The 24,626-nt window shown below is 40.9% G+C and overlaps 1 protein-coding gene across 1 annotated transcript in view; it reads right to left on the bottom strand.

The window, feature by feature from the left end:
- Positions 1-673: 673 nt before the first annotated feature.
- Positions 674-24,626, bottom strand: part of NIP7 (nucleolar pre-rRNA processing protein NIP7) — a 62,395-nt gene continuing 38,442 nt past the window's right edge. The window contains exon 5 of the mRNA XM_034638735.1: positions 674-919. Within this exon, the coding sequence (XP_034494626.1) occupies positions 689-919 (231 nt within the window). The 3' untranslated portion in view covers positions 674-688. The remainder of the gene's footprint in view (positions 920-24,626) is intronic.

The raw sequence follows: 24,626 nt of genomic DNA, 5'->3' as shown, positions 1-24,626 counted from the left end.
AGAAGGCCAAGAGTCCTGGTGTATGGAAGCCCCTTCTTTGCCTCCTTTTCTTAACAAACTTGCCTATTTTATTAGGAAATTGTTCCAGTCCCCAGGGAAGGTGGCAGGAGTTAGGTGTGGCTGTGGGTAAGTCTGAGAACCTTAGTTACCCATCCCTAAATTGGGTGTCACCGTATCAATACTTTCCTCTCAAATGAGTGCCATTAATGTTAACCATTCCTAAGGCCAGAAGAGAGAAGAGGAAGTGGTAACAACAAAAAATATTCAATTTAATAAAATATAATATTAAGACAAAGTGCAGAGTTCACTATGTTCATCTTTTACACTATACACTTCTATTTTATTTGAAAGATTCTTACATATATATATATTTTTAAATAAAGGATAAATTTTAAAATATGTATAGAAAAAAAGGCTGGACAATAATAGATCAAAATGCTAACAACAGCTGTCTCAGGGTTGAGGGCTTAGAGTGGATTTTCGTTCTCATCTTTATCCCTGTCTACATCTTTTTAGTTCTTTTCATGGATTGTGTATTACTTTTGTGATTAAAAAGAAATAATAATAAAATGTTGTTATATTTAAGTTGGTTTGTGTGCCCCAACCTCCTGCACCTTTCTGTGGAAGTGGAACAATTTATTTTCCAAGAGGTGGGCACAGAAGGACACAAGTGGGACTATGATCAGGGTCAGGGTGAGGCAGTGGAAAAATACCAGTGATGCCTCACCCTCAGCATAGTTCTGGTGAAGGCAACAATTATGTCACCCCTCCTTTGGTTTCTTTTTCCCCTCCACGTGAAATAATCCCAGTTCCTCTCACCTGCTATTGTAAACCTGTTGTAAATCTCGGAGCCTGCTCCTAGCACTCCGCCGTCTCTGTGGATTCCCAAGGTAACCAGCTCCTCCACGGGGGGATGCATCTAGGAAGGGGAGAGTGAGAAGATGAATCTATGGGTCCCTGATGTTCTAAACTGGTGGTTCTTGATGACTTTTCAGAAGGGGCCTCAAAAGACAGATGCCTTCTCCCTACTCAGGCTCTGGGTCGATTAGGGGTCTAAGGTAGTCAGAAGACGGATTATCTTCTACTATGGCTACACATTAGGTTGGAGAATGTGGTTTAGGGCGTGAGTCCAGTAGGCTTCCTTGTATCCTAACTAAACAGACTTTCCTACCAATCCCAGGCAGCACTGGACCAGGCTGCCCTCCCAGTGTGGAGTGAGACAAGAACTTGTGTGCCCTCCCAGAGTCATGGTCCTAATGACCAGGGAGAAGAAGTCACGACTCATGCTCAGTTTCTCCTGATGTTTTTCCTTTCCTAAATGCAGAAGGAGAATGGGAAAAAGAGGGGCCTAGAGCATTAGCGTTGATGACCCTCTACAGGAAGGAAATATTTGGCGCGGGAAGAAAGCATTTTCCTCCCCCAAAGTTCTTACTATTTCTTGGATTATAGAACACTTTGAGGATATGAAGCAAGCTATAAACCACCACCTCAGAAAAGTGCACATACGTGCTAGACTTTGATATTAGCGGTTTATATCTACCTGTCTTTCCCTTTCTTCTGGAATCCCCATTTTCCTCTAAGGACCTGTTCCTATCCTAGTCTCTGCGAAGCTAGCCTGGCTGTCAATCAGTACGCCCCACCTCCCCTTGCTGACAGGTGAGGCATGCGATCTAATCTATCCAATCAGAGAAGCTCATTTGCTGGGTGCGCTGTTTCAGGAACTGGCACTTGATTTAAAGCAGCCCAACCGGGAAAAAGAACTAAGAGAGAGTACTGGGCTGACCCCTTCTTTATTCGAAGAATACCAAACTGGAGAAAAGTAAAGCTTGAGGCTCTCCAGGGCTATTTTGTCTGACTAGTGGAAAAAGTCTCAAGAATAGAGCCCCACAAAACGGAAAGGTGCCCTCAGGACATTGTTAAACTCTTGAATCTAGTCGTAAATGAAACCTAAATATAAATGAGTCACTTAATTTCCCTTACCCCCCCCCCCCCAAGNNCCCCCCCCCCCAAGCTACGTTTCTGTTCTTTGCAACATATGTGACATATAGAACTTGGCCTCCACTTTCCAGGGGTGGTCAGCCTCTGAGGCCCAAATCTCCATTGAATGCTCAGAGCCCTTTCTGTTAGTGGTGTTCCTTATAAATTTGAAAATTGATCAAGTATTCTAAAAGATTCAGGTGCAGCTGATAACTGAATTTGGGGGCAGCAATACTTGCTTCTTCACGTTGGCACCATTTCTGCTTAGCAGCAACTTGGGAACCATACTGAAAGAGCAAGCTGGAGGGCCCAGAGCTTGAGAGAAAACAAGTAGGGTGGGTGTGTTAGAATGCAGGAAAGGCTAGGGACACTCAGTTAAGCGCCTGCCTTCGGCTCAGGTTATGATCCCAGAACCCTGGGATCGAGTCCCGCACCTGGCTCCTTGCTCAGTGGGGAGCCTGCTTCTCCCTCTACCTGCCTCTCTCTGACAAATAAATAATTACAATCTTAAAAAAAAAAAAAAAAGCAGGACATGCTAGGAGAAAGCGACTAGTTCTCTTTTTCTTTTTATATAATCCACCAGAGTTGCAGGTGGAAAGGAGAAAAAGAGAAACCTACCCAAACCAAAGAGAATGTGGGGCGCAAGTTAACCTGCAAAAAAGCCCTAGGAATTTGATACAGGGTGGTGTAGAAAAAGCTCTGGGATTATAAGAGCTTACATTTTATTAAGCATTTACTCTAGGCTTGATGTTACACTATTTTACATGCATTATAACCACTCTAGGTGGTGGGTGCTATCATTACTCCCATTTTGCAGATGGTAACACTGAGACTGAGAGCAATTAGGCACTCACAAGAGAGTCCCCCAACTCCACAGCTAGTGAAGCCAAATTCCATTTCAGGGGAGTCTGAATCCCGCACTTCCTAACCACCATGTCCCTCCTCTTTAGCTAAAGACCTGGATTAGAATCAAGCTTCTAGCACTTGCTGGTTGAGTGACCTTGAGTAAATCAGTGTCTTTGAGTTTGTTGCCTCACCTGAAAAATTCAAATATTATATTACATAGCTTAATCTCTTTCAACTCCAACATTTCAAAAAATTTTTCAAAAATTTCAAGAATTTAAAAAAATCCCCAACACCCCAAATTAAGATTTGTATTGCTGGCCTGCTTTTCCCCTCAAGACCATATAGATTTGTTTTCCCATGGATTTAGGATCAAAGGGCTCCTTCGGGTTATGTATTCCTTTGAAATGAATTCAAAGGCATGCATTTTCAAAGTGCAGGGGGAACTGGAAAGCCTTCATCCTTGCTGAGTGAATCAGCATCCCGGGAGCACAGGTGACAAGTCCTGACCCATCCCTTCTCTGTCTGATAAGCCCAAAGGTCACAGCTCTGAACTTGACCCCACTTTTCCTTCTTCCTGCCCCTTTTGTGGGTTTTCTGATAAGGTGCCCTAAGTCAGCTGTGACACTGTTCTCTCTCTGCAAACATAGTCCCCAGGGCGTGCACTCTGCCTGTGAGCTCCCCAGCTGCTTCCAGCTCTCCCTCTGCCCACAGCCCTTTAATTGCTGCATTCCAACAAATTAGCCATGTGACATAAGATTATTTTTAACTTCAATAGAGCAGCTCCCTCTCTTTTAATATATCATGCTTGGCCCACATTCCCTCGGTGAAAAGGGCACCATCGGCTACTTCTGAGAACTTTTAATTACTCCAATTGTTTGCAAACCTCTTAGAAGCTTAGAAAAAAAAGACATTTCTTTCTCCTTTCCCAGTTTTCCCATTTCTTATTTAATGGGAGCTGAGGCTGAGTCCAACCTGGAGACTTATTAGCTTCAACAGGTCTCCCCAAATCCCCTTCAGCCCCCTCCCACCCCCACCAGTTCTCCACAGGACTTTTTTTTTTAAAGGGCAAATCCACTGGGAGGATGAATGGAGGGCAAGTTCTAGAGTAACAAGGACTCCCACTTCAATGCCACACAGAGTCTGGAAGATAGCAGGAATGGAGGTAGGGCTGGTGGCCCCAGGAAGACTGAGAGCTCAGGACCTCCTTCTAGATCCTCCAAAAGGGTCCTGATGATTGAGCTTGAGCTGGAGTCTGAGCCTTCCAATTCTGAGTAAACCACACAAAACAATAAGCATCTCAATGGCCACCACATGAACCAAAGTCCTGTCTCCAATTTTTCTGAAGGTCCTAAGCCCCAGATACTTCTCTGATCTCAAGAAGCCAAGTGGCCTGTGTGGCCAAAAATGATTGGGTTTATATCACCTACCTCCACCCAGAAAGGCAGAGACTGAGCTGCATTTGAGTCTCCCCCCACCCCGCCCTCACCAAATAGAGAAATGCGCGATTTCCTTTTTTTTTTTTTTTTAAGATTTTATTTATTTATCTGACAGAGACAGAGACAGCCAGAGAGAGAGGGAACACAAGCAGGGGGAGTGGGAGAGGTCTGAAGAAGCAGGCTTCCAGCGGAGCAGGGAGCCCGATGTTGGGGCTCGATCCCAGAACTCTGGGATCACGCCCTGAGCCAAAGGCAGATGCTTAACGACTGAGCCACCCAGGCACCCTGAGAAATGTGCAATTTCTTGTACCTGAGTTTTGCAAAGTAGTTCAAACAGGTTATATCAGTATGGGATCATTCCAGCCATTTGCTATGCTATATGTATTTTGACACACAGTGAATTTATAAAAAATCATATAAAATTATTAAAAAATTATAAAAAATTGAGTTTTGACAACTGCAAACACTGCTACCCAAATCAAGATTCAAACTTTTCCACATCTTCAGAAAGTTCCTTAGGGCTCCTATCCAGTCAATGCCCCCAACCTCAGGTGGCTGCTGTTCTGATTTCTATCACCATAGATTCAACTTGTTTGTCCTTGACTTATCATCATATAAATGGGATTATACAATATGTACTTTTTTGTGTGCACTTCTTTCTGTAATACATCATCTGTATTTTTCCAACAATTCCAATCTGTATGGTGCTTTTCTTTTTTTTTTTTTTTTAAAGATTTTATTTATTTATTCATTCGACAGAGATAGAGACAGCCAGAGAGAGAGGGAACACAGCAGGGGGAGTGGGAGAGGAAGAAGCAGGCTCATAGCAGAAGAGCCTGATGTGGGACTCGATCCCAGAACGCCGGGATCACGCCCTGAGCCGAAGGCAGACGCTTAACCGCTGTGCCACCCAGGCGCCCCTGTATGGTGCTTTTCTGTTCGATTTTCAGGAATTTGTGAGTTTGAGCCCCACGTTGGGTATAGAGTTCACTTTTAAAAAAAAATCTTAAAAAAAAAAAAACAACAGAATAAAATCCCTTCCCTCATGGAGCTTCCATTCTAGGGGCAGGGGTGGGGGAAAAAATAAAGAAATAAAAAATGTATTTGTATAGTGTGCTATCATTAATGTAAAATGGAAGAATAAAAGGGGGGAAGAAAGCATAAATGTATTTTATTTCTATTTAATTTTTTATTTTTTATTTTATTCTATTTTTAAAAATATTTAATTTACTTATTTGTCAGAGAGAGAGAGAGTGCACGCACACAAGCGGGGGGAAGGGAGCGGCAGGCAGGGGGAGAAACAGACTCTCCCCTGAGCAGGGAACCTGATGCCACCACCCTGGGATCACGACCTGAGCTGAAGGCAGGTGCTTAACTGACTGAACCACCCAGGCATCCCTATTTTTATTTTTTTAAAGCTTTTTTTTTTTTAAGTAATGTCTATACCCAACGTGGGGTTCAAACTCACAACCCCAAGATCAAGAGCCACACGATCCACTGACTGAGCCAGACAGGCACCCTGTAAATGTGTTCTTTTAAAAGCTGCATAAAATACCTAACTCAGAGAAGACATACCAGAAACTAGTAGCCCTGAGGAAGGGAGCTGGGCAGCCAGGGGAATGCAGGAGGAAGAACAAAGTCACCTTCTGCTCTGTGTATTTTCTGAATTTATAAATGATTGAATGTGTTATCTAATCCAGAATTAATGGATATAATTACAACCGTTTTGTTAAGTTGGAAGAAATGTTTGGCAGTATTGCCAAGCACCTGGGCCCTGAAGTTGTGGGAAATGCCTCACGGCGTTTTAATCAGGGCAGGAGGAAAGGGCGGGCTCCCAGCTGTCACTCACAGCAGTCATGAACCAAGTCATACCATCACTCAGTTAGATAAAAGAGCCACTGAGAGGACAGAAGGAAACAAAATCAGTCTTAAGTCACATATGTTTCAAGGGTATTTATAAAAGGCTTGGGAAGCTCCTTCCTAAATTTGAATTAAAGTCAAAAGAGAATCATTTCAGGAAGTGTTGAGTTCCTCTCTTCAAACTTTTTGGGACCATCCCACTCTGGTATGAATCACATAGACCCAAATTCATTCACAGGGAACATCTGTGTGGGGGGAAGTGGGGGAGCGCAATAAAGAAACCATCTGACACTGAACTTGGACACCTATTGTCTTTTTTCCCAGCTTCCCTCGGGATGTCCATTTGTTTGGTTGTATAGGAAGGAAGGTCTATAAAATGCTTATGGTTATTATTTGCGTTTATTCATATAACATGTGAAAATGGCAATTTGGAAGAGGACCATGACTGAAATCCGCATTCTTTGTGAATGTTTGTATTCCAGAAGCTTTGCAGAGTTGTTAAAAAGTAGCTTTGTGATTTCTGTCTCCTTGTAGCCTCTAGTCAACCAAAATGATTTAAAAAAAAGAGCACCGGGCTGCCTCAGTCAGTGCAGCCCGTGACTCTTCATTTTGGGGTTGTGAGTTTGAGCCCCACAATGGCTGTAGAGATTACTTAAAAACAAAATCTTTAAAAACAAACAATCAGGGGTGCCTGAGTAGCTCAGTCAATTAAGTGTCCACCTCTTGGTTTCATCTCAGGTCATGATCTTAGGGTAGTGAGATCAAAGCCCCCTCATCTACTTGAGATTCTCTCCCTCTCCCTCTGCTCCTGCCCCCCATGTGCTCTCTCTCTAATAAAGAAATAAAGTATTTAAAAAACAAACAAACAAACAAACAAAAAACCCAAAATGATAAAAAATGTTTGGCTTTGAATATCAAGTTTATAATTATTTATCTTATCTCAATAAATTACCCCTTTCAAAATCTTACTATTATTTTTCCTGTGTTTTTATTAACTTTTAATTGCTATTAATATAGGAATACATCCTCCTTTTTAAAAAAAAATAGTGTTGCTGATAAACTTTTGGTTCACCTTACTCATTTTCCATAATGCTAATTTAATTGGCCTCGAGTGTGGTTGGCAAATAATTACTTTCTCATAGTGATTCTAATATGCAGCAAAGTATGAGAATCACTTGTCTAACTGATATAGGACCCCAGTGTTCTTGGAAACGCAATACTAGAAATGATGGGAAATACATATTTACAAAATATAATAAACGGTTTTCCTTCTTCAAGTGAAGGATAAGATTTGCCTTTCAAGATGGATTGCATTTTAGCAAAAACGTTTCGGTGAACTTTTGGATTGTGTAAATAAAAAGCAAATATGCAATCCTAGAATGGAATCTGGGGACAATGAGACTCTAAATTCATCATATAACAGTTGCCATTGTCGTGGGCATGTTGCATCTCTGTAGAGTATTAAGATACGGTTGGAGACTGGGGATTAAGGAAGAACTGACTGAAGGAGTTTCTTGGCTAGAGAAAGAGAGGGCTGTAAAAAAGACCCTGTGAAAGAGTCAGGCTGAGACTCTTGAGGACTGTGTTGTCCAACATGGTAGCCACCAACAACATGTGGTTATTTAATTCTAAATTTAAGTGAATTGAAATGAAACCAAATTAAAAGTTCAGTTCCTCAGTCATGGTAGCCACATTTCAAGTGCTCAATAGCCACACCACTGGCTACCATATTGGGTGCAAATATAGAACATTTTCCTCATGAAAGAAAGCTCTATGGGACAGTGCTACTCTAGAAATCATTTTACATGGTCTTAGTTAGTAGCTAATTAAATTTCCATTCACGAAGTGTAATTACTTGCTTTACTACCAAGCCTTCAACAAAGTTTTAAAATAATAGTAACAGTTAATTGAATATTTAAGTATTGGTCAATTTTCTTGGTTGCAGAAAACAGGTTTCCCTCTTTTAATTTAAGCACAAAGAGATTTACTGAAGGGTATGGCTAGCTCACAGAATCGTTCGGAAATTTAAGAAATACACTCTAGGTTAAACATCCAGGAATGACTTCCAAAATTATACTGCAGAACTGGGTTGACAAGCAAGCCGCAGCCTCTGCCACCATCCAGAATCTAAGCTGCCACCGACAGCTGCTGGCTCCAGAATCATGTTGCCTTTGCCATGATCAGCACTGGGAAAATAGATGCTTTCCACTTGCCTCTCCCTCCACAGAGTTCCTAGTTCTAAAGTCTCACACAAACGGCATCTAAATCACAAATAGAATCAGAGCTGCAAGGGAGTTGAAGAAATGTAATAAGTGTTTAGCTTTCTATTTTCTGCTGTTCAGAAAGCAAGGTAGAAAGGGGTTGGAATGGATTTTGAGAGAACCAGTCGAAAGTATCTGTCACGACTTGTAATGTGCCAAGTCCGGTAAACGTGCCTGATCTCATTTCATTCTTACAAGAATTCGGTGGGGGAAGGCCCTATAATTATCCCCATTTGACAGATGAGGACACTGTAGTAAATGGCGGGACTCACAGTATGAACTTAGTTGTGCTTCTGGAAGTTAAAGGAGCCCTCTGTCCACTCTTGGGAAGAACTAAAGGGAAGCAGGGAAGGGACAGCTGCCTGAAGAAGTCAGGATGGAAGATGACAACCCACGAGAATAAAGCAGCAGTCCAAGGTGACAAGGGACAGCAGGATGAATCTGAGAACTCAGGAGTGGTGCCAGATTCATGCCAGATTCCAGAGTCCCTACTCTCTCCACAAAGTCCATGCTGCCCCCAGTGGGAAGAACCAGAACTTACACACACATGACAAAGACGAAGAACACTTCTCTGGTTTCAACAGTCCCAATTCCATCTGTGACACAGAACAGAATGCAAAAGTAAAGAACTCAGCGGGGAAGGCTTCCAGAAGGAGGTGAGTTTTCAGCTGGTTTTAGAGAAGTGTTAGCTTACTTCCTGCAGTCAGAAGGCAGAGGGTTTCAGATAAAAGAACTTGTATGTCTCATGCCAAGACTCAGGGCTAAAACCCACAGCCACTGTAGCATATCAAAGCAATGTCCTTGACAAACGAGGAAGGGGGTAGGTCAGTGTTTAGAAGAACAATAAGTAATCTGGTGGGGAAGGGAATTGACTGCAGGATAAAATCACATGGAACCTGCCCCATGATTATAGTTATACGTAAATATTAATGAAGTATGGATTGAAATTCAATTTGGAGCAAAATGAAAATCTCAGGTAGTGGAACCTAGAAATTTTCTAACAAACACTCCAAGTTGATTTGTCTTGATTTGCCTGTCACAAGGGCTGTTCCAATCCCAGTTCTCCTTCCCTGCAAAAACCCCCAAGCTTCTGGTGCATGGGGTCTGCGGCCCCTTTGCCACCTCATTCTTTCTTGGAGACATTCTAGTAGGATCACAAGAGAACCATGTCAGGGGGAAGAATAAATCTCAAGGAAATGGGTCGTTTGGTGCTGGGAGCTTCAGAATAATTTGAGAGAGGAGCGTCAACATCTCAGAAGTGTGGTAGCTATGCGTGATTCTTACTTTGCTTAAGCTTTATCAAACAATATTATTAACTAACATTCTAACAAGCCTTTCCATCTGCTAGGTCCTAGGCTAAGCAATTTAATAATGCTTTATATCATTTAACCCTCACAACAATTACCTATACTAGAGTCCCATTTTACCAATAAGGAAACTGTGGCGTAAGAGGTCCCACAGCTGAGAACTGGACTCTGCAGCCCATAGATTTAGCCATCCTGCTCTGCTGCCTTAATTTCTTCTTTCTTAATTGTTTCCCTATTATTTTTCACATGTTCTGTTTGTTTACTCATTGGCTCTTCACTCCTCCAAAAACCAGAAATTTCTTGAATGTGATAATCAAGTCTAATTCATCTTTTGACACCCTTACGCTCAATACCTGACAAAGACTAGCACATGGTGAGTGCTTAAAATATGTGAGCTAGGGGCGCCTGGGTGGCACAGTGGTCTAGCATCTGCCTTTGGCTCAGGGCGTGATCCCGGCGTTATGGGATCGAGCCCCACATCAGGCTCCTCCGCTATGAGCCTGCTTCTTCCTCTCCCGCTCCCCCTGCTTGTGTTCCCTCTCTTGCTGGCTGTCTCTATCTCTGTCAAATAAATAAATAAAATCTTTAAAAAAAAATAAATAAAGTAAAATAAAATAAAATAAAATAAAATATGTGAGCTAGACAGAGCTTAGTGACCTAACAGCCACACACTTTATATACTTACACACAATTACTCATGCAGATATTCACAGCTTTTGGGTAACAAGTTGATGATGTGCATCCTCTCCTTTCATATAGTGCCATGGTCAAGTGTGAGGTCTTGGAGCTGGATAGTTACAGGTTTGAATCCTGACTCAGCCACTTATTAGTGGTGTAACTTTAGGCAAATGCTAAAAGAAAAAAAGTGTTATAATTTATAAAGTGTTATCTATAAAAGGAGCACTGCTCTTGGGACATGAAGCAATAGCTGGAAAAGTTTATGATTCAGATGCTTAAAAACATATGTGTGTGGAGGCGCCTGGGTGGTTCAGTTGGTTGAGCAGCCAACGCTTTTGGCTCAGGTCATGATCTGAGGGTCAGGGGATCGAGCACCTGTGTGGCGCTCTGTGCTCAGCATGGAGTCAGCTTGTCCCTCTCTCTCTGCTCCTCCCCCTGCTCTCTCTCTCTCAAATAAATTAATTAATTAAAAAACTATATGTGTGTGTGTGTAAAGGCACATGAAAAGATGCTCAAGATCACTAATCATCAGGGAAATGCAAATTAAAACCATAATAAGTTATCACCTCACTCTTGTCAAAATGGCTATTATCAAAAAGATAAGAAATAACAAATGTTGAGACACCTGGGTGGCTCAGTCGGTTAAGCATCTGCCTTTAGCTCAGGTCATGATCTCAAGGTCCTGGGATCGAGCCCCGCACTGGGCTCCCGGCTCAGTGAGTGGGGAGCCTGCTACTCTCTCTCCCTCTGCCCCTCCCCTGGCTCATGCTCTTTCTCTCTCTCTCAAATAAATAAATAAATAAATAAATAAATAAATAAATAAAAACTTTTTTAAAAAAAGAAATAAATGCTGGCAAGGCTTTAGAGAAAATGGAACCCTCATGCACTGTTGGTGGGAATGTAAATCAGTACAGCCACTGTGGAAAACAGTATGGGGCTTCCTCAAAATAAAAACAGAACTACAGTACAATCCAACAATCACATTCCTAGCTATTTATCTGAAGAAAATGAAAATACTAATTTGAAAAGACATATGCACTCCTATGTTCACTTCAGCATTACATACAATAGCCAAGATTTGGAAGCAACCTAAATGTCCATTGACAGATGAATAGATAAATAAGATGTGGTACATACATGCAATGGAGTATTACTCAGTCACAAAAAGAATGAAATCTTGCCACCTGTGACAACACTTATAGATCCAGAGGGTATTATGTGAAGCAAAATTAGTCAGAGAAAGACAAATATTATATGATTTTATTTATATGTGGAATCCAAAAACCCAAACAAATAAACAAACAAGAACAAACAAGCCAGAAACGGATTCATAGGTACAGAGAACAAACTGATCGTTGCCCAAGGGGTGTGGGAATGGATGAAATAAGTGAAGGAGATTAAGAAGTACAAACTTCCAGGGGTGCCTGGGTGGCTCAGTGGGTTAAGTGACCAAATCTTAACCTCAGTTTAGGTCCCACAGTTCTGAGTTCAAGCCCCGTGTTGAACTTAACAAAAAGAAAAAAAAAAAAAAAAGAAGAAGAAGTGCAAGCTTACAGTTATAAAATAAATAAGACATGGGGATGTAATGTACAGCACAGAGAATATAGTCAAAAATATTGTAGGGGGTGCGCCTGGGTGGCACAGCGGTTAAGCGTCTGCCTTCAGCTCAGGGCGTGATCCCGGCGTTATGGGATCGAGCCCCACATCAGGCTTCTCTGCTATGAGCCTGCTTCTTCCTCTCCCACTCCCCCTGCTTGTGTTCTCTCTCTCGCTGGTTGTCTCTATCTCTGTCGAATAAATAAATAAAAACTTTAAAAAAAAATATTGTAACAACTTTGTGTGGTGACAGATGGTACCTAGATCTATGTGGCAACCATTTTGTAATGTATATACATATTGAATCACTATATTGTATACCCAAAACTAATATGATATTATATTTCAATTATCCCTTAATAAAAAAAATATGTACTTGATAAAAGTGGTAGATGGGTGGGTTCTCAGAGGAGCCCAGTGTCTTCCTAGAGTAGCTAGCAGCCTGCTGACCCTCTCAGTCTCCTATTAAGAAAGATGGAGCAGCAAGAACAGGGACTTGCTGGGGTTAAATGTTAACTTGTGTTTATTTCTGTACAACTGCCTGCTGTTTAATTTGGCCAACCCAGTGAAGATTCTTTGGTAAGCCTGTGTGTAATTTCTAAACACCAGACTTACGACCTTTATACACATGCTAAACATTTATAGAGCGGGAGAGTTCTCCTTTTTCTCCACCAGTGAATTGAATAAATAACAACATCCTCCCCTCTTCCTCCAAAAAAGTATTCTTTGATCTACACTAAAGATAAATTGGTAATAATTCATCCTGATCAGCTAAGGATTGTAAAGCAGATTCTTTGATAAGCCAATTCATTTCAGAGGGCACTGGAGCTTGTTTCTTCCTGATACTGATTTATATTCTCAAAGCCATATAATGTTAGAGCTGAAAAGAGACCTTTTAAGATTATCTCTTCAAAATCTGATTTTAATGGATGAGAAAACTCTGTACTCCAGAGAGGAAAGTTTAGACAAATGTTAATAAAGAACCATATAGAAAATGTTTTGTCACAACAATCCCTACAGCATTTTAAACTTTCTGTGGTTATTTCTTTTTATTCCCTTTTTAATCTGGTGATCCAAATACATTATTTGGGCCTGGAATTGGAAATCTGTGGACACTAATACTCAGTTTTGTGCTGACGTCACAGATATTTGAGAATCACTGCTGCCCCCTGCTGGAAATTCAAATCTCACAGGTTCTCAAGGTTGTACGGAATTTTTTAAGTCAAAAAAATAATAAAAGTAGTATTTCCTTAAGTTAGTAAGTTTAAATAGCATAAAAGGTTATGAAGAGAAAAGTAAAACTTGCCCCCTTCCCAGTGATAACTGTCATTAACAATTTTATTGAACATTCTCCCATAATTTTTTACTTATATATCTGTATGTATCTACACACAGGTATATATACACTTTAAAAGATGTATTTGTTTGTTTGTTTACTTTAGAGAAAGAGAGAGCGTGCACGCACACAGGCGTGGGGGCAGGGCAGGGACAGAGGGAGAGGGAGAAAGAATCTTAAGCAGGTGCCATGCTGGGGAGTTCTGAGTGCGGGGCTCCATCCCATGACCCTGAGATCATGACCTGACCTGAAATCAAGAGTCCTATGATTAACGGATTGCACCACCCAGGCACCCCAAAATGTTTATAGACACATAGGAAAATGCTATATGCAGTGTTTTGTAGCTTAGTTTTCTTTTTTCTTTATTTATTTTGAATAGTAATATATACAAAATCTTCCTTTTTTTTTTTTTTTTTTTTTTTTAAATAAAAAATATAAAAAATCTTTCTTTTTTTTTTTTTTTTTTTTTTTTAGAAATATGTCTTGAACATTTTTTTTAAAAGTAATCTCTGTGCCCACTGTGGGGCTTGACCTCAACCGGGAGATCAGGAGTTGAATGCTCTTCCAGCTGAGCCAGCTTGGTGCCCCCCGGTACCCCCAGGGGCTCCTGTCTTGAACATCTTTTTAAAGCAGTGTATTGACAACCTCATTTTTTTTTGATGGGAGAATAATATTCCACTGCTCAGGTGTACCATAAATTATTCGTTAGTCCTCTTTTGATAAACTAAAATGTAAATCTAAGAGCAGGGAATTTATTATTTTGTTGTTGTTACTGCTGTCTCAATAAAATTTGCTTAATAAAATGACTGGACATTTTCCTAGTTTTAAGTATTTCTCTGTTTAAAAATGGTGCCCTGAATACCCTTGTGCCTGTATTTCCGGGTATTGGATAAAGTCTAGGAGGAAGTATAGGTTCAAGGGCATGTGAATTTTAAGTTTTGTCAGATACTGCAAAATGAGTACTTTTGATGAAGCATGGACCCAGATGTTTAGTAATTATATCATTCCCATACCTGACCGGGGATCAAAATAGAAGCTCCCAGAGAATTAATGAAAAATAGTTCTCTTCTGCACCTCCCTTCTCTCTTTTAATTCAGTAGTGGGGGGAGGGGCAGGAATAGTTAAATCCCCCGCCCCCTGCTATGATTCCCGAGCACACTCAGAACTGGCAATAGCCACATAATCTACCCATGTCTTGCTACACTGCAGCAGATGGGAATGTGCTGCTATATCCCAATCTTCATGTGGTAACTCATTTGTTATTCACCTGATGCTTATCCAGTGCCTACTGTGTGCAAGACCCTATGCTCACTCAACCACAGGCAAGATTGTGCAGGGGGTGTGGTATGGATTTCACCACTGCCATGGGTGGTGGTGCTGGGGCGAATGCGTGAGTTTGTTGTTGTACATGTTGGCCGGCGCTGGGTTTGGGGAGGGAGGACTGTGTGGGTGAAACTCGGGAATCCTGCAGTACTACAGTGGCAGGAATTTTTAAAAGGCCCAGCCCTGCCCTCAGTGACATGTATGTGTGTCTAACAATCATGGAGACAGAACAACTTCTAGGTCTTCTTGGGCAAGAGCGAGTGGGGGGTCACCACAATCTGAGGTGTGGGGCAGGGCCCAGCCCTTTCCCTCTGGGCCCTTCTAAGCCAGATAAAATATCATGCAGATGCAACGCACGTGGGAAATGCGCCATGGACAGCCAACAGATGGCAGTCATAAAAAGAGATGACAGATTCTACCGTCATTCACGACCCACCCAAATGTCACGTCCGCTGGGCTCTTTTCCTGGCAGTTCCTGCCCTGAGCAGGTGTTGTTTTCATGGACTCCAAGGCAGTTAAAATATAACAACAGAAAGAAAGAAAGAAAAAAAAACCCCAACACCCCAAAACAAAAAACCAAACTATTACTACTGCTCCCCGAGGCTTACTGGATCAGAACTTCTAACCACCTTATTGCATGACCCCATTTTATTCTCCCAACAGTGTGGGGAACTCAGAGAAGTTAAATAACCAGATAAAAGCCACACAACTTAAGCAGATTGATCTTCACATTCTTCTTGCTTGCATATCTCATCAAATGATTTTGAAAAATTGTGTATTCCTGGAAGCAGACACACACACCTATGGTCACTTAATTGATCACAAAGAAGGCAGTACAGAAAGTAGGAAAAGATCTTTTTAATAAATTGGTACTGGAATAGCTAGATACCCACCCACGCGGTGGAAAAAATGAAATTGGTCTCTACTTCATGCCATACACAACATCAAATCCAGGTGGATAAAAGACAAAAGTGAAAGGCAAAAATCTACAGCTTTTAAGAGTATATGAAAATATCTTCTTGACTTCTGAATAGGAAAGGATTTATTAAGCCACTAATAGCCCTCAAGACAAAGGAAAAGAATGATAGATAAAGAGAATGATTCAGTGACACTAAAGTTATACATTGTGGTTCATAAATATCTTATGTAGAGAGCTTGATAGATAAACCAGAGAGTGAGAGAAGATAGTTGCAACAAACGTAACTATATGTTCATCAGCTTGTCGCAACACAAGCAAGGCAACAGTGTTCAATGGTACTACTTTGGAAAACAGTTTGGTGTCCTTTTTGTACAAATGTTATATAGTTGCCCCTTAAACACCACTGGCAGTTTGAATGTGCAGGTCCAATTTATACATGGATGTACACTTAATATTTTTTCTCATAATTTTCTCTTATAGTTTTCTTAGTAACATTTTCTTTTCCCTAGCCTATTTTATTGTAAGAATACAGAATGTAATATACATAACATAAAAAATGTGTGTTGATCAACCACTTATTTTATATCAGTAAGGTTTCTGGTCAACAGTAGGCTAATAGTAGTTAAGTTTTGGGGGAGTCAAAGGTATTATGCAGATTTTTGACTGCATGGGAGTCAATGTCCCTAACTTCTGCATTGTTAAAGGGTCCAGTATAGTTCACAATTAAAAGGAAAAAGACAAGAAACCACTGCTAAGAATGTGTATCTCCTTCCACATTTTAAAGTTGACATCTAAAAGTTTCCATCTTATTTACTTTTTTTTTTTAACTTGAACAATAATGCTTGTAGCAGCCTTATTTGTAATTGCCCCAAACAGGAAACAACGCAAATATCTATGGAGAATGAATAACTAAATTGTGGATTTTCATATAATGGAACAATACTCAGCAGTAAAAGGAATGACATGGGTGAATCTCAAAAATACTGTTACGCAAATGAAGTTAGACACAAAGAGTACCTACTATATGATTCTGTTTATATGAAATTTAGAAACAGACAAACTAGGGGCGCCTGGGTGGCACAGTGGTTAGGCGTCTGCCTTCGGCTCAGGGCGTGATCCCGGCGTTATGGGATCGAGCCCCACATCAGGCTCCTCTGCTATGAGCCTGCTTCTTCCTCTCCCACTCCTCCTGCTTGTGATCCCTCTCTCGCTGGCTGTCTCTATCTCTGTCAAATAAATAAATAAAATCTTTTAAAAAAAAAGAAAAGAAAAAAAGAAACAGACAAACTAAGATGTTTGAAATCCAAACAGTGGTTGGTGGTTGGGGAGTGTCTTGAAAGGGGCATAAAGGGAACATTCTGGGGGCGATTCAGCATGCATTTAACTAAATGCAAAAGATGTACTTTCTGGCACATTACAGATCTTAACATTCAAAAATAAAACTGTGATATCACCGCCATAAATACACCCAATGAAATATAAGTACCATACTGATTTGATATCCACCATCATCCATTTAAAAATAAAAAAATATGGACAGGCCCTTCTTGAACAGTCATATATTTTAATAAAATTTTTTCTTAAGTAAGCTCTACCCCCAACATGGGGCTTGAACTCACCACCCTGAGATCAAGAGTCACATGTTCCACTGGCTGAGCCAGCCAGGCACCCTAACAGTCATACATTATAAACCATTCTTTCTCTCCTTGAAATCTATGTCTCCCACCAAATATTTTTCTAAAGTAACATGGTTTTATGTTCGAAAGTCCTTTATTCATCATCTATTACTCTGCAACAACATATGACCATATATTTTTTGTTGCATTTTAAAATCTTAAAAAATATACTATCACCACAAGGCTTTATTATTTTTTTAATTTATTTATCTGTCAGAGAGAGAGAGCACAAGCAGGGGGAGCAGCAGGCAGGGGGAGAAGCAGGCTCCCTGCTGAGCAAGGGGCCCACCGTGGGACTCAATCCAAGGACCCTGGGATCATGACCTGAGCCTAAGGCAGATGATTAACCAACTGAGCCACCCAGGGGTCCCTCACTACAAGACTTTAAATATTAATTTTCTTTGGGCTTAAGCTAACATTGTAAGTCATACACTAATAATATCGATCGAAGCAGTATAAAATTATGTCCATTGAAAATTCATCTCTCAGGATGCCTGGGTGGCTCAGTCTGTTAAATGTCCGACTTTTGATATCAGCTCAGGTCTTGATCTCAGGGTGGTGAGTTCAAGTCCCGCATTGGGCTCCCTGCTTGGCATGGAGCCTACTTAAAAAAAAAAAATCACCTCTCAATGAAATGAATAAGGGAATAGTTAATGGGACCTTAATTAGTCTTTTTTTAAAAAGACTTTATTTGAGAGAGAGAGAGAGAGAAAGAGCGAGCGAGAGATAACATGAGTGGGGGGGGAGTGCACAGGGAGAGGGAGAAGCAGACTCCCTGCCAAGCAGGGAGCTGGACTCGGGGCTCAATCCCAGGACCCCAGGATCATGACCTGAGCCAAAGGCAGACGCTTAACTGACTGAGCCACCCAGGGACCTTAATTAGTCTTGAACTATGCCTGTATTTGTATCCAACTCAGTTTCTAACATAGTAATATACACCAAAGTGAGATGCGGATGGTATGCCTAATCTTTTGCAAGGTGAGAGAAAGCTGATTGGGAAAGGGAAACTGGCAGGATCTCTGACATTGGTGTATTCTCACATCAGTTTTAAGAAACATAACACATAAAGGTTTATCCCCCTTGAAAAGTGCTCATGCTTAGGGCGTGTAATTCCAGTTTGAAGACCACCAAAAAAAAAAAAAAATGGATGGAATTCTGACCCAGATATGTCTGACGCCCAGCCTAGAGTCTTTCAACTGCCCCATACAATCCTAATTCATTCCTTATCACTTTGACCTAAAAAATCATTTTAGGAATATTTGTTTGCCGGGGGAGGGTTGGGGTCAGCTCTAGAAGTAATACATCACCATTGCTCAAAATTAAAATACAATGTCATTTTTACATGTTAATCTTCCACCTAGACCTTGAATTCCTTCAGAGCAAAATTAGTGTTTTATCTATATTCATGGCCCCAGAACCAGTGGAGCTTCAACTCACAAAGCAGGGCTTCAGGGGCGCCTGGGTGGCGCAGTCGTTAAGCGTCTGCCTTCAGCTCAGGGCATGATCCTGGCGTTCTGGGATCGAGCCCCACATCAGGCTCCTCCGCTAGGAGCCCGCTTCTTCCTCTCCCACTCCCCTGCTTGTGTTCCCTCGCTCGCTGGCTGTCTCTGTCAAGTAAATAAATAAAATATTTTTTAAAAAAAAAGCAGGGCTTCAATAAATATAGAGCAAACGCCTGTGGTGGATAAGACCATATTTGAGTCTTTGACCTGCAAGGATAAGGGCCCCAGGTTGGGAGAGGTGATGCCAATGGGTGGCTTGGCTTTGGAGTTTAAGCCTCCCATTATTTTCATCATTCCCTTCCTCCATTCTTTGCTACAGACAACTGTTGTTTTCTCAAAATAACATCCAATGCCTGATGCACTTGGCTTCAACAGTACCCTCACATAGCCTTCCAAAGAGATTGTTCCCTGGTCCCACCCCAAAGCCTTCCTTTATCAGATTTCTGTAACCTTCACTGCTGACCACAGAGAACTTTCATCTGTGGGATTGGGAACAACCAGCCATGTGTGTTCTTGACACAGACGTTCCATGTGCAGAGTCAAAAAGCTGAAGAACCTTCTGACCATGCTGGGTTTCATCCCCTGTTGCTGTTCTCTAGCTCACAGACGCCGGAACAGTGCCTCCCACACTTCCAGCATTCCCATGTCACCTTTATGATTTTGGGTATATCCACAGGCCACCTGTATTTACATCATACTTTATATGATTCATTATTTTTTACCTAAAAACTTGCCTAAGCTTTGTCCTGAGCAATAATATCCAAGTAATGACAGGCCTGATGGGTGATGTAGGATGTGTCTGTATGTCTATGTGTGTGTGTGTTTCAAATGCGTGTTTTAAAAAGTTCATAGTTATTAATATTTTAAAAATGCTATTGGTGTATGTTTAAGAAAAAAACACCCAGTTTTCCCCTCCTTTTACTTTCACACAAAATGCTTTACTTCTGACACTTGTGGTCACCAAATGTGTGGGGTTTCTTTCTACACCAAGCAATTCTTTGTGACACCAGCTGGATGTTCTACAATTTAACTCCGTTACACACAACTTCTGTCCAATGTGCCTACAAATCAAAGGTTGCCATGATCCCCCAGCTCCATTAATTTGCTTAGAGTGGCTCACAGCATGCAGGAAAACACTAATGTTTACCAGTTTATTAAAGGACATGATTAAGAATAGAGATGAACTTCCAGGTGAAGAGGTACATAGGGCGAGGTCTGGGAGGGTCCCCAGCACAGGAGCTTCTGTCTTGGTGGACTTGGGGTAAATTACCCACCAGTTACATGGATGTGTTCACCAACCTGGAAGTTCTCTGAACCCTATACTACTGGGATTTTATGGAGGCTTCATCATGGAGGCATGAGAGATCATTAACTCCATTTTTAGCCCTTCTCCCTTCTCAAGAATAGGGGAAGGGGTGGGAAATTCCAAGCTTCTAATCATGGTTTGGTCTTTCTGGTGACCAGTTCCTATCCAGGAGCCATTTGGGAGCCCACCCAGAGTTATCTTTTTAGAACAAGAGATGCTCCTAGTGCTCTTATCACTTATGAAATTACCAGAGTTTTAGAAGCTCTGTGCCAGGAGCCGGGGGCAGAGACCAATATATATATATTTTCTACTATCTCACAGTGTACTACTTAAAAAATCTCACATATAATATAAGACTGGAAATGTCCTGTTCTAGACAGGAAGTTATTAGGCTCTGCAGGTTCCTTCAGGCTCTTTTGAGTCAGGGATCATGGTAAGGTTTCATAAAGGATAACATTTATTGGGGATCTTTTCCCTCTACTCATTGTAGAAAATTAGGAAAATATAGAAAAGTCTAAGGAAAAACAAATTTGAAATCTCTTGTTGTTCTATATTGGCTAATGCAAATAGATCTGGATTTAAAATCAGACTCAGACATAAATTCAAATATAACGTCTTGGGCAAGTCATTTAAACTCCTAGAGCCTCAGTTTAATTCTTCTGTAAAACTAGCATAGGATTTCGATGACGATTAAATGAAATAATGTCATTTATTTACCCTACCATGGTAAGTGATGAATAGTAAATGCTCAAAAAAATATTTTACAGATTATAACGTCCATAAATGTGTGGTCACATTATATGTTTCTACCCCTTTTCTGTTACTTTATCTTGAGCATGAAGTAATCTTTGAGTACATAATTATTTGTTTGTTTATTTTTAGGAGAGGGGCATAATTTTTATCACAGAATAAAATTCCTTACTATGAACACACCATGACTTATTTAATAATCTTATTATTGGCTCTTTCTAGTTCTAATGTACACTCTAAGTAAGTGATGAAAACCCTTGCATGGGGTGGCTGGGTGGCTCGGTCATTAAGCCTCTGCCTTCGCTCGGGTCATGATCCCAGGGTCCTGAGATCGAGCCCCATGTTGGGCTCCTTGCTCAGCGCTTAGCCTGCTTCTCCCTCTCCCGCTTTCCCTGCTTGTGTTCTCTCTCACTGTCAAATAAATAAATAACTCTTAAAAAAAAAAAAAAAAAAAACACTTGCACTTAAATCTTGGTGCTCATTTACAATTATTTCCATAAAATGAGTTTATAAACAATGGACATTTTATGGCTTTTGTGGTTTTTTTGTTTTGTTTTCCTGAACTGCTCCCTGGAAAGGTTTTATAGATTTACACTTTCACCAGCACTGGCTGAAGGTGCTTGTTTCACAGCACCCTCCCTGACACTGGGTATTATAATTTTTTTTCTAGACTTGCTAACTTAATTTAACATATATCAGACATTGTTTAAAGGACTTATCTCACTTCATCTTCACTAGAATCCTATGAAGTGTCCATTTGGTATTCTGTACTCTTTAGCAGGTGGGGGAAACAAAATCCCTAGAGGTTAAGTCCTTACCCAAGCCAGTAAATTATTAGGCCAGGCAAAGCTTGTTGATCATTAACTTGCTGACTGTAGCTTTCCCCCTATACCACCCTGCCTCCTGCTGGTGTCCAGAGGGAGGGCAGGAAGCACTGAAGTTTTTCAAAGCAGAATCCTTAAATCAGAGCTGGGGGTGTCTGAGGTGAGTAAAGAAGACAGTGATGTCAGGACAAAAATATCATGGTGGGACTTTGAAAAAGGAGGAGAAAAATCAATAAGCTTTACACTTAACATTTATGCGCTTTATGTAAGCTATACCTTAATTTAAAAAAAAGGAAAAGGAAAAACGAGAATTTTGATAGAAAAGAGGAGGAAAGACTTTTCAGACAGATGCTGGATGAGCTCATAGAAAGAGCTTACACTTACTGAGCCATACAACCAGCCAAGCCCTCCATGAAGGGCATTGGAAATAGTAACTCACTTAATTTTCATACAGTCCCCATGAGGCACCTCTGTTATTTGTGCTTAACAGATAAGAAAACAGAAGTGGAGAGAGATGGTTAAGCAATTTTTAAAATTTTATTTGAGAGAGAGAGTGTGTGCACAGTCGAGCAGGGGGAGGAGCAGAGGGAGAGGGACAAGTAGACTTTACAGTGAGCTCAGAGCCCGGTGCAGGGCTCAGGGCTTGGCCCCAGGACCGTGAGATCATGACCTGAGCCTAAATCAAGAGTCAGATGCTCAACTGACTGAGCCACCCAGGCGTCCCAATGGTTAAGTAATTTGCTCAAATTTACATGGCTAACAAACGGAAGAGTCAGAATGTGAGGCAGGTAATTTGGCTCCTGGTTAAGAGAGGCAGGCTGGGATGGCAAAGCAGCCAAAATCACCAAAGATCTGTCAGACTTAGAGACCTCCTCCTATTCTGGACTGTCCACAACATAAAGATTTTGAAAGACAAGGATCCTATACAGATTCAGGTCTATGTCTAACTAATTCAAGGGTGTAGCACGTGATTTCACCACCTCAGTGATGCTGCCACTTGCCCTCCTGAGTTGTCCTTTAGTAGTCACAAACAGGATCTTTGCTGGTTCTAATCCAGTGGAGCAGGCAGAAAAGCCTTTTAAGCTCAACCAATAACTGGACCTCTCAGAGAAGGGGCACCCACTCCCACAACTGGGATTTCTCTATTTGATCCAGGCACTGAGTGGTGAATTCCAAGAGCATCAAAGACGCCTATAGGTGATTCACATCCTATGTCCCTACTTCCTTCCTACACCGACTCCAGGCCCACTCAGTCCTCTGGAAATGCCCCTTGTTCATTCATTCCCTCACCTGTGGAAGATATGGACACTGATGTACCCAATGAAGGAATGGGAACGGACTCTCCAAGGTCTATGTGGCAAACCCATCACAGAAATGAAAAAAAAAAAAAAGTAAGTAAGGTTCAGGAATGTGTCCAGCAAGCGAGGGCTGAAAGTGGATTTGGAACTGGAGTTGGACAAGAAGAGAACCTGGAGAAAGAAAGAGGGACCACAATTTTTTTTTTTTTTGAAGTCCTTGCCAGGCTGACCTACGAGGACAGAAAGGGAGAAAAGAACTCAGGGAAGATATCCTGTGCAGTCACAAAATTATGTAGTCAGCTGTTCTGCATCTAGAAAATCATGACACAAATACATAAGGCAGCCCTAAGAATGTCCCTATTTCAGTAAATTTAGTTTGCTGGTGGGTATGAAATTAAACTGCAGTAAATATAATTTGCTGGTGGTATGGTTTTTCATGTGTATCAAAAGCCTTCCTCACATGCCTAGTCAAGTCCAACCTCAAGAAATATGTCAGGCCCTGGGCTAGGTTCCAGGAGATAGGGTAGACAAGCAGACAGTGTGTCTGCTTTCCAAAGCAGCTAACTCTAGATAATGTATTTCAGGAAGGATCAAAAATGAGATGCTAAGGAAGGAGAAACAGGGGGTTTAACCCAGCCCAGAAAGTCAAGAAAGTTTGAAATTCTCTTAAATGAGGCTTGCAGGACAAGAAGGACTTAGGCTAGAATAGACAAGATGAAGGCTCCCGGCCGACTGAGTAGCAGGTGAAAAGGAAATGACAGAAGTTGTGCATACACACAAGTGAGCACAAAATGATACTGGCAAATAGGCAACCTCCTCAAGCTTTAAAAATCACGATAAGGTGTCTGCAACTTGTTCAAAAGCAAAAGAGAATTGCCAAAGAGTAACAAGTGAAATATTTTTATATGCCTTCTACTGTGTATCCTTTGACTCACTAATCCCACTTTAAGGAAATAATTATAAATTTGTGCAACTATACTGTTCAAAGTATGTTTCTAATATTGAGATTGTCTAAAATTAGAAAATTTTTATTTTTTTTAAAAGATTTTATTTATTTATTTGACAGAGATAGAGACAGTCAGCGAGAGAGGGAACACAAGCAGGGGGAGTGGGAGAGGAAGAAGCAGGCTCATAGCAGAGGAGCCTGATGTGGGGCTCGATCCCACAACGCCGGGATCACGCCCTGAGCCGAAGGCAGACGCTTAACCGCTGTGCCACCCAGGCGCCCCTAAAATTAGAAAATTTTTAAATAACGTAAACATCTTATAGTAAGGGCTTAAATGAAGAAAACCTTGGCTCACCCATATATTAGAATGCTATATAGCTGTTAAAAATACTGTGGAAAAATATTTAATGGCATGGAAAGATGTTTGTTACATGTTAAATGGAAAATGATTACATAAAACATAGTATAACACCGTTTTTCGTAAATATATATATACATACACACACACACACACACGGTACAAAAGACATTGGAAGGCTATAAAACTGCACGTCAATTTATTCTTTCCTGTGGGATTATGGGTGATTTAAACGTTAATCCTTTTGCTTATTTTTTTTTCTAACGTGTTACTTTTGTAATTTAAAAAATTGTATGTCTAGAGGTTTCTGGGGTGCCGGTCACAATCTATTTCTTGACCTCGATTGGGTTTACACTGGCCTTTGCTTTAAATTATTTGTTAAAAAAATTTTTTTTTAAAAATGTAAATCTGTTTAATAAACTTTCTT

The sequence above is a fragment of the Ailuropoda melanoleuca genome, chromosome 12, assembly GCF_002007445.2.
Source record: "Ailuropoda melanoleuca isolate Jingjing chromosome 12, ASM200744v2, whole genome shotgun sequence".
Lineage (NCBI taxonomy): Eukaryota > Metazoa > Chordata > Mammalia > Carnivora > Ursidae > Ailuropoda > Ailuropoda melanoleuca.
Note: the sequence above shows the minus strand (reverse complement) of the source record. Positions and strands in the feature narration are given on the sequence as shown.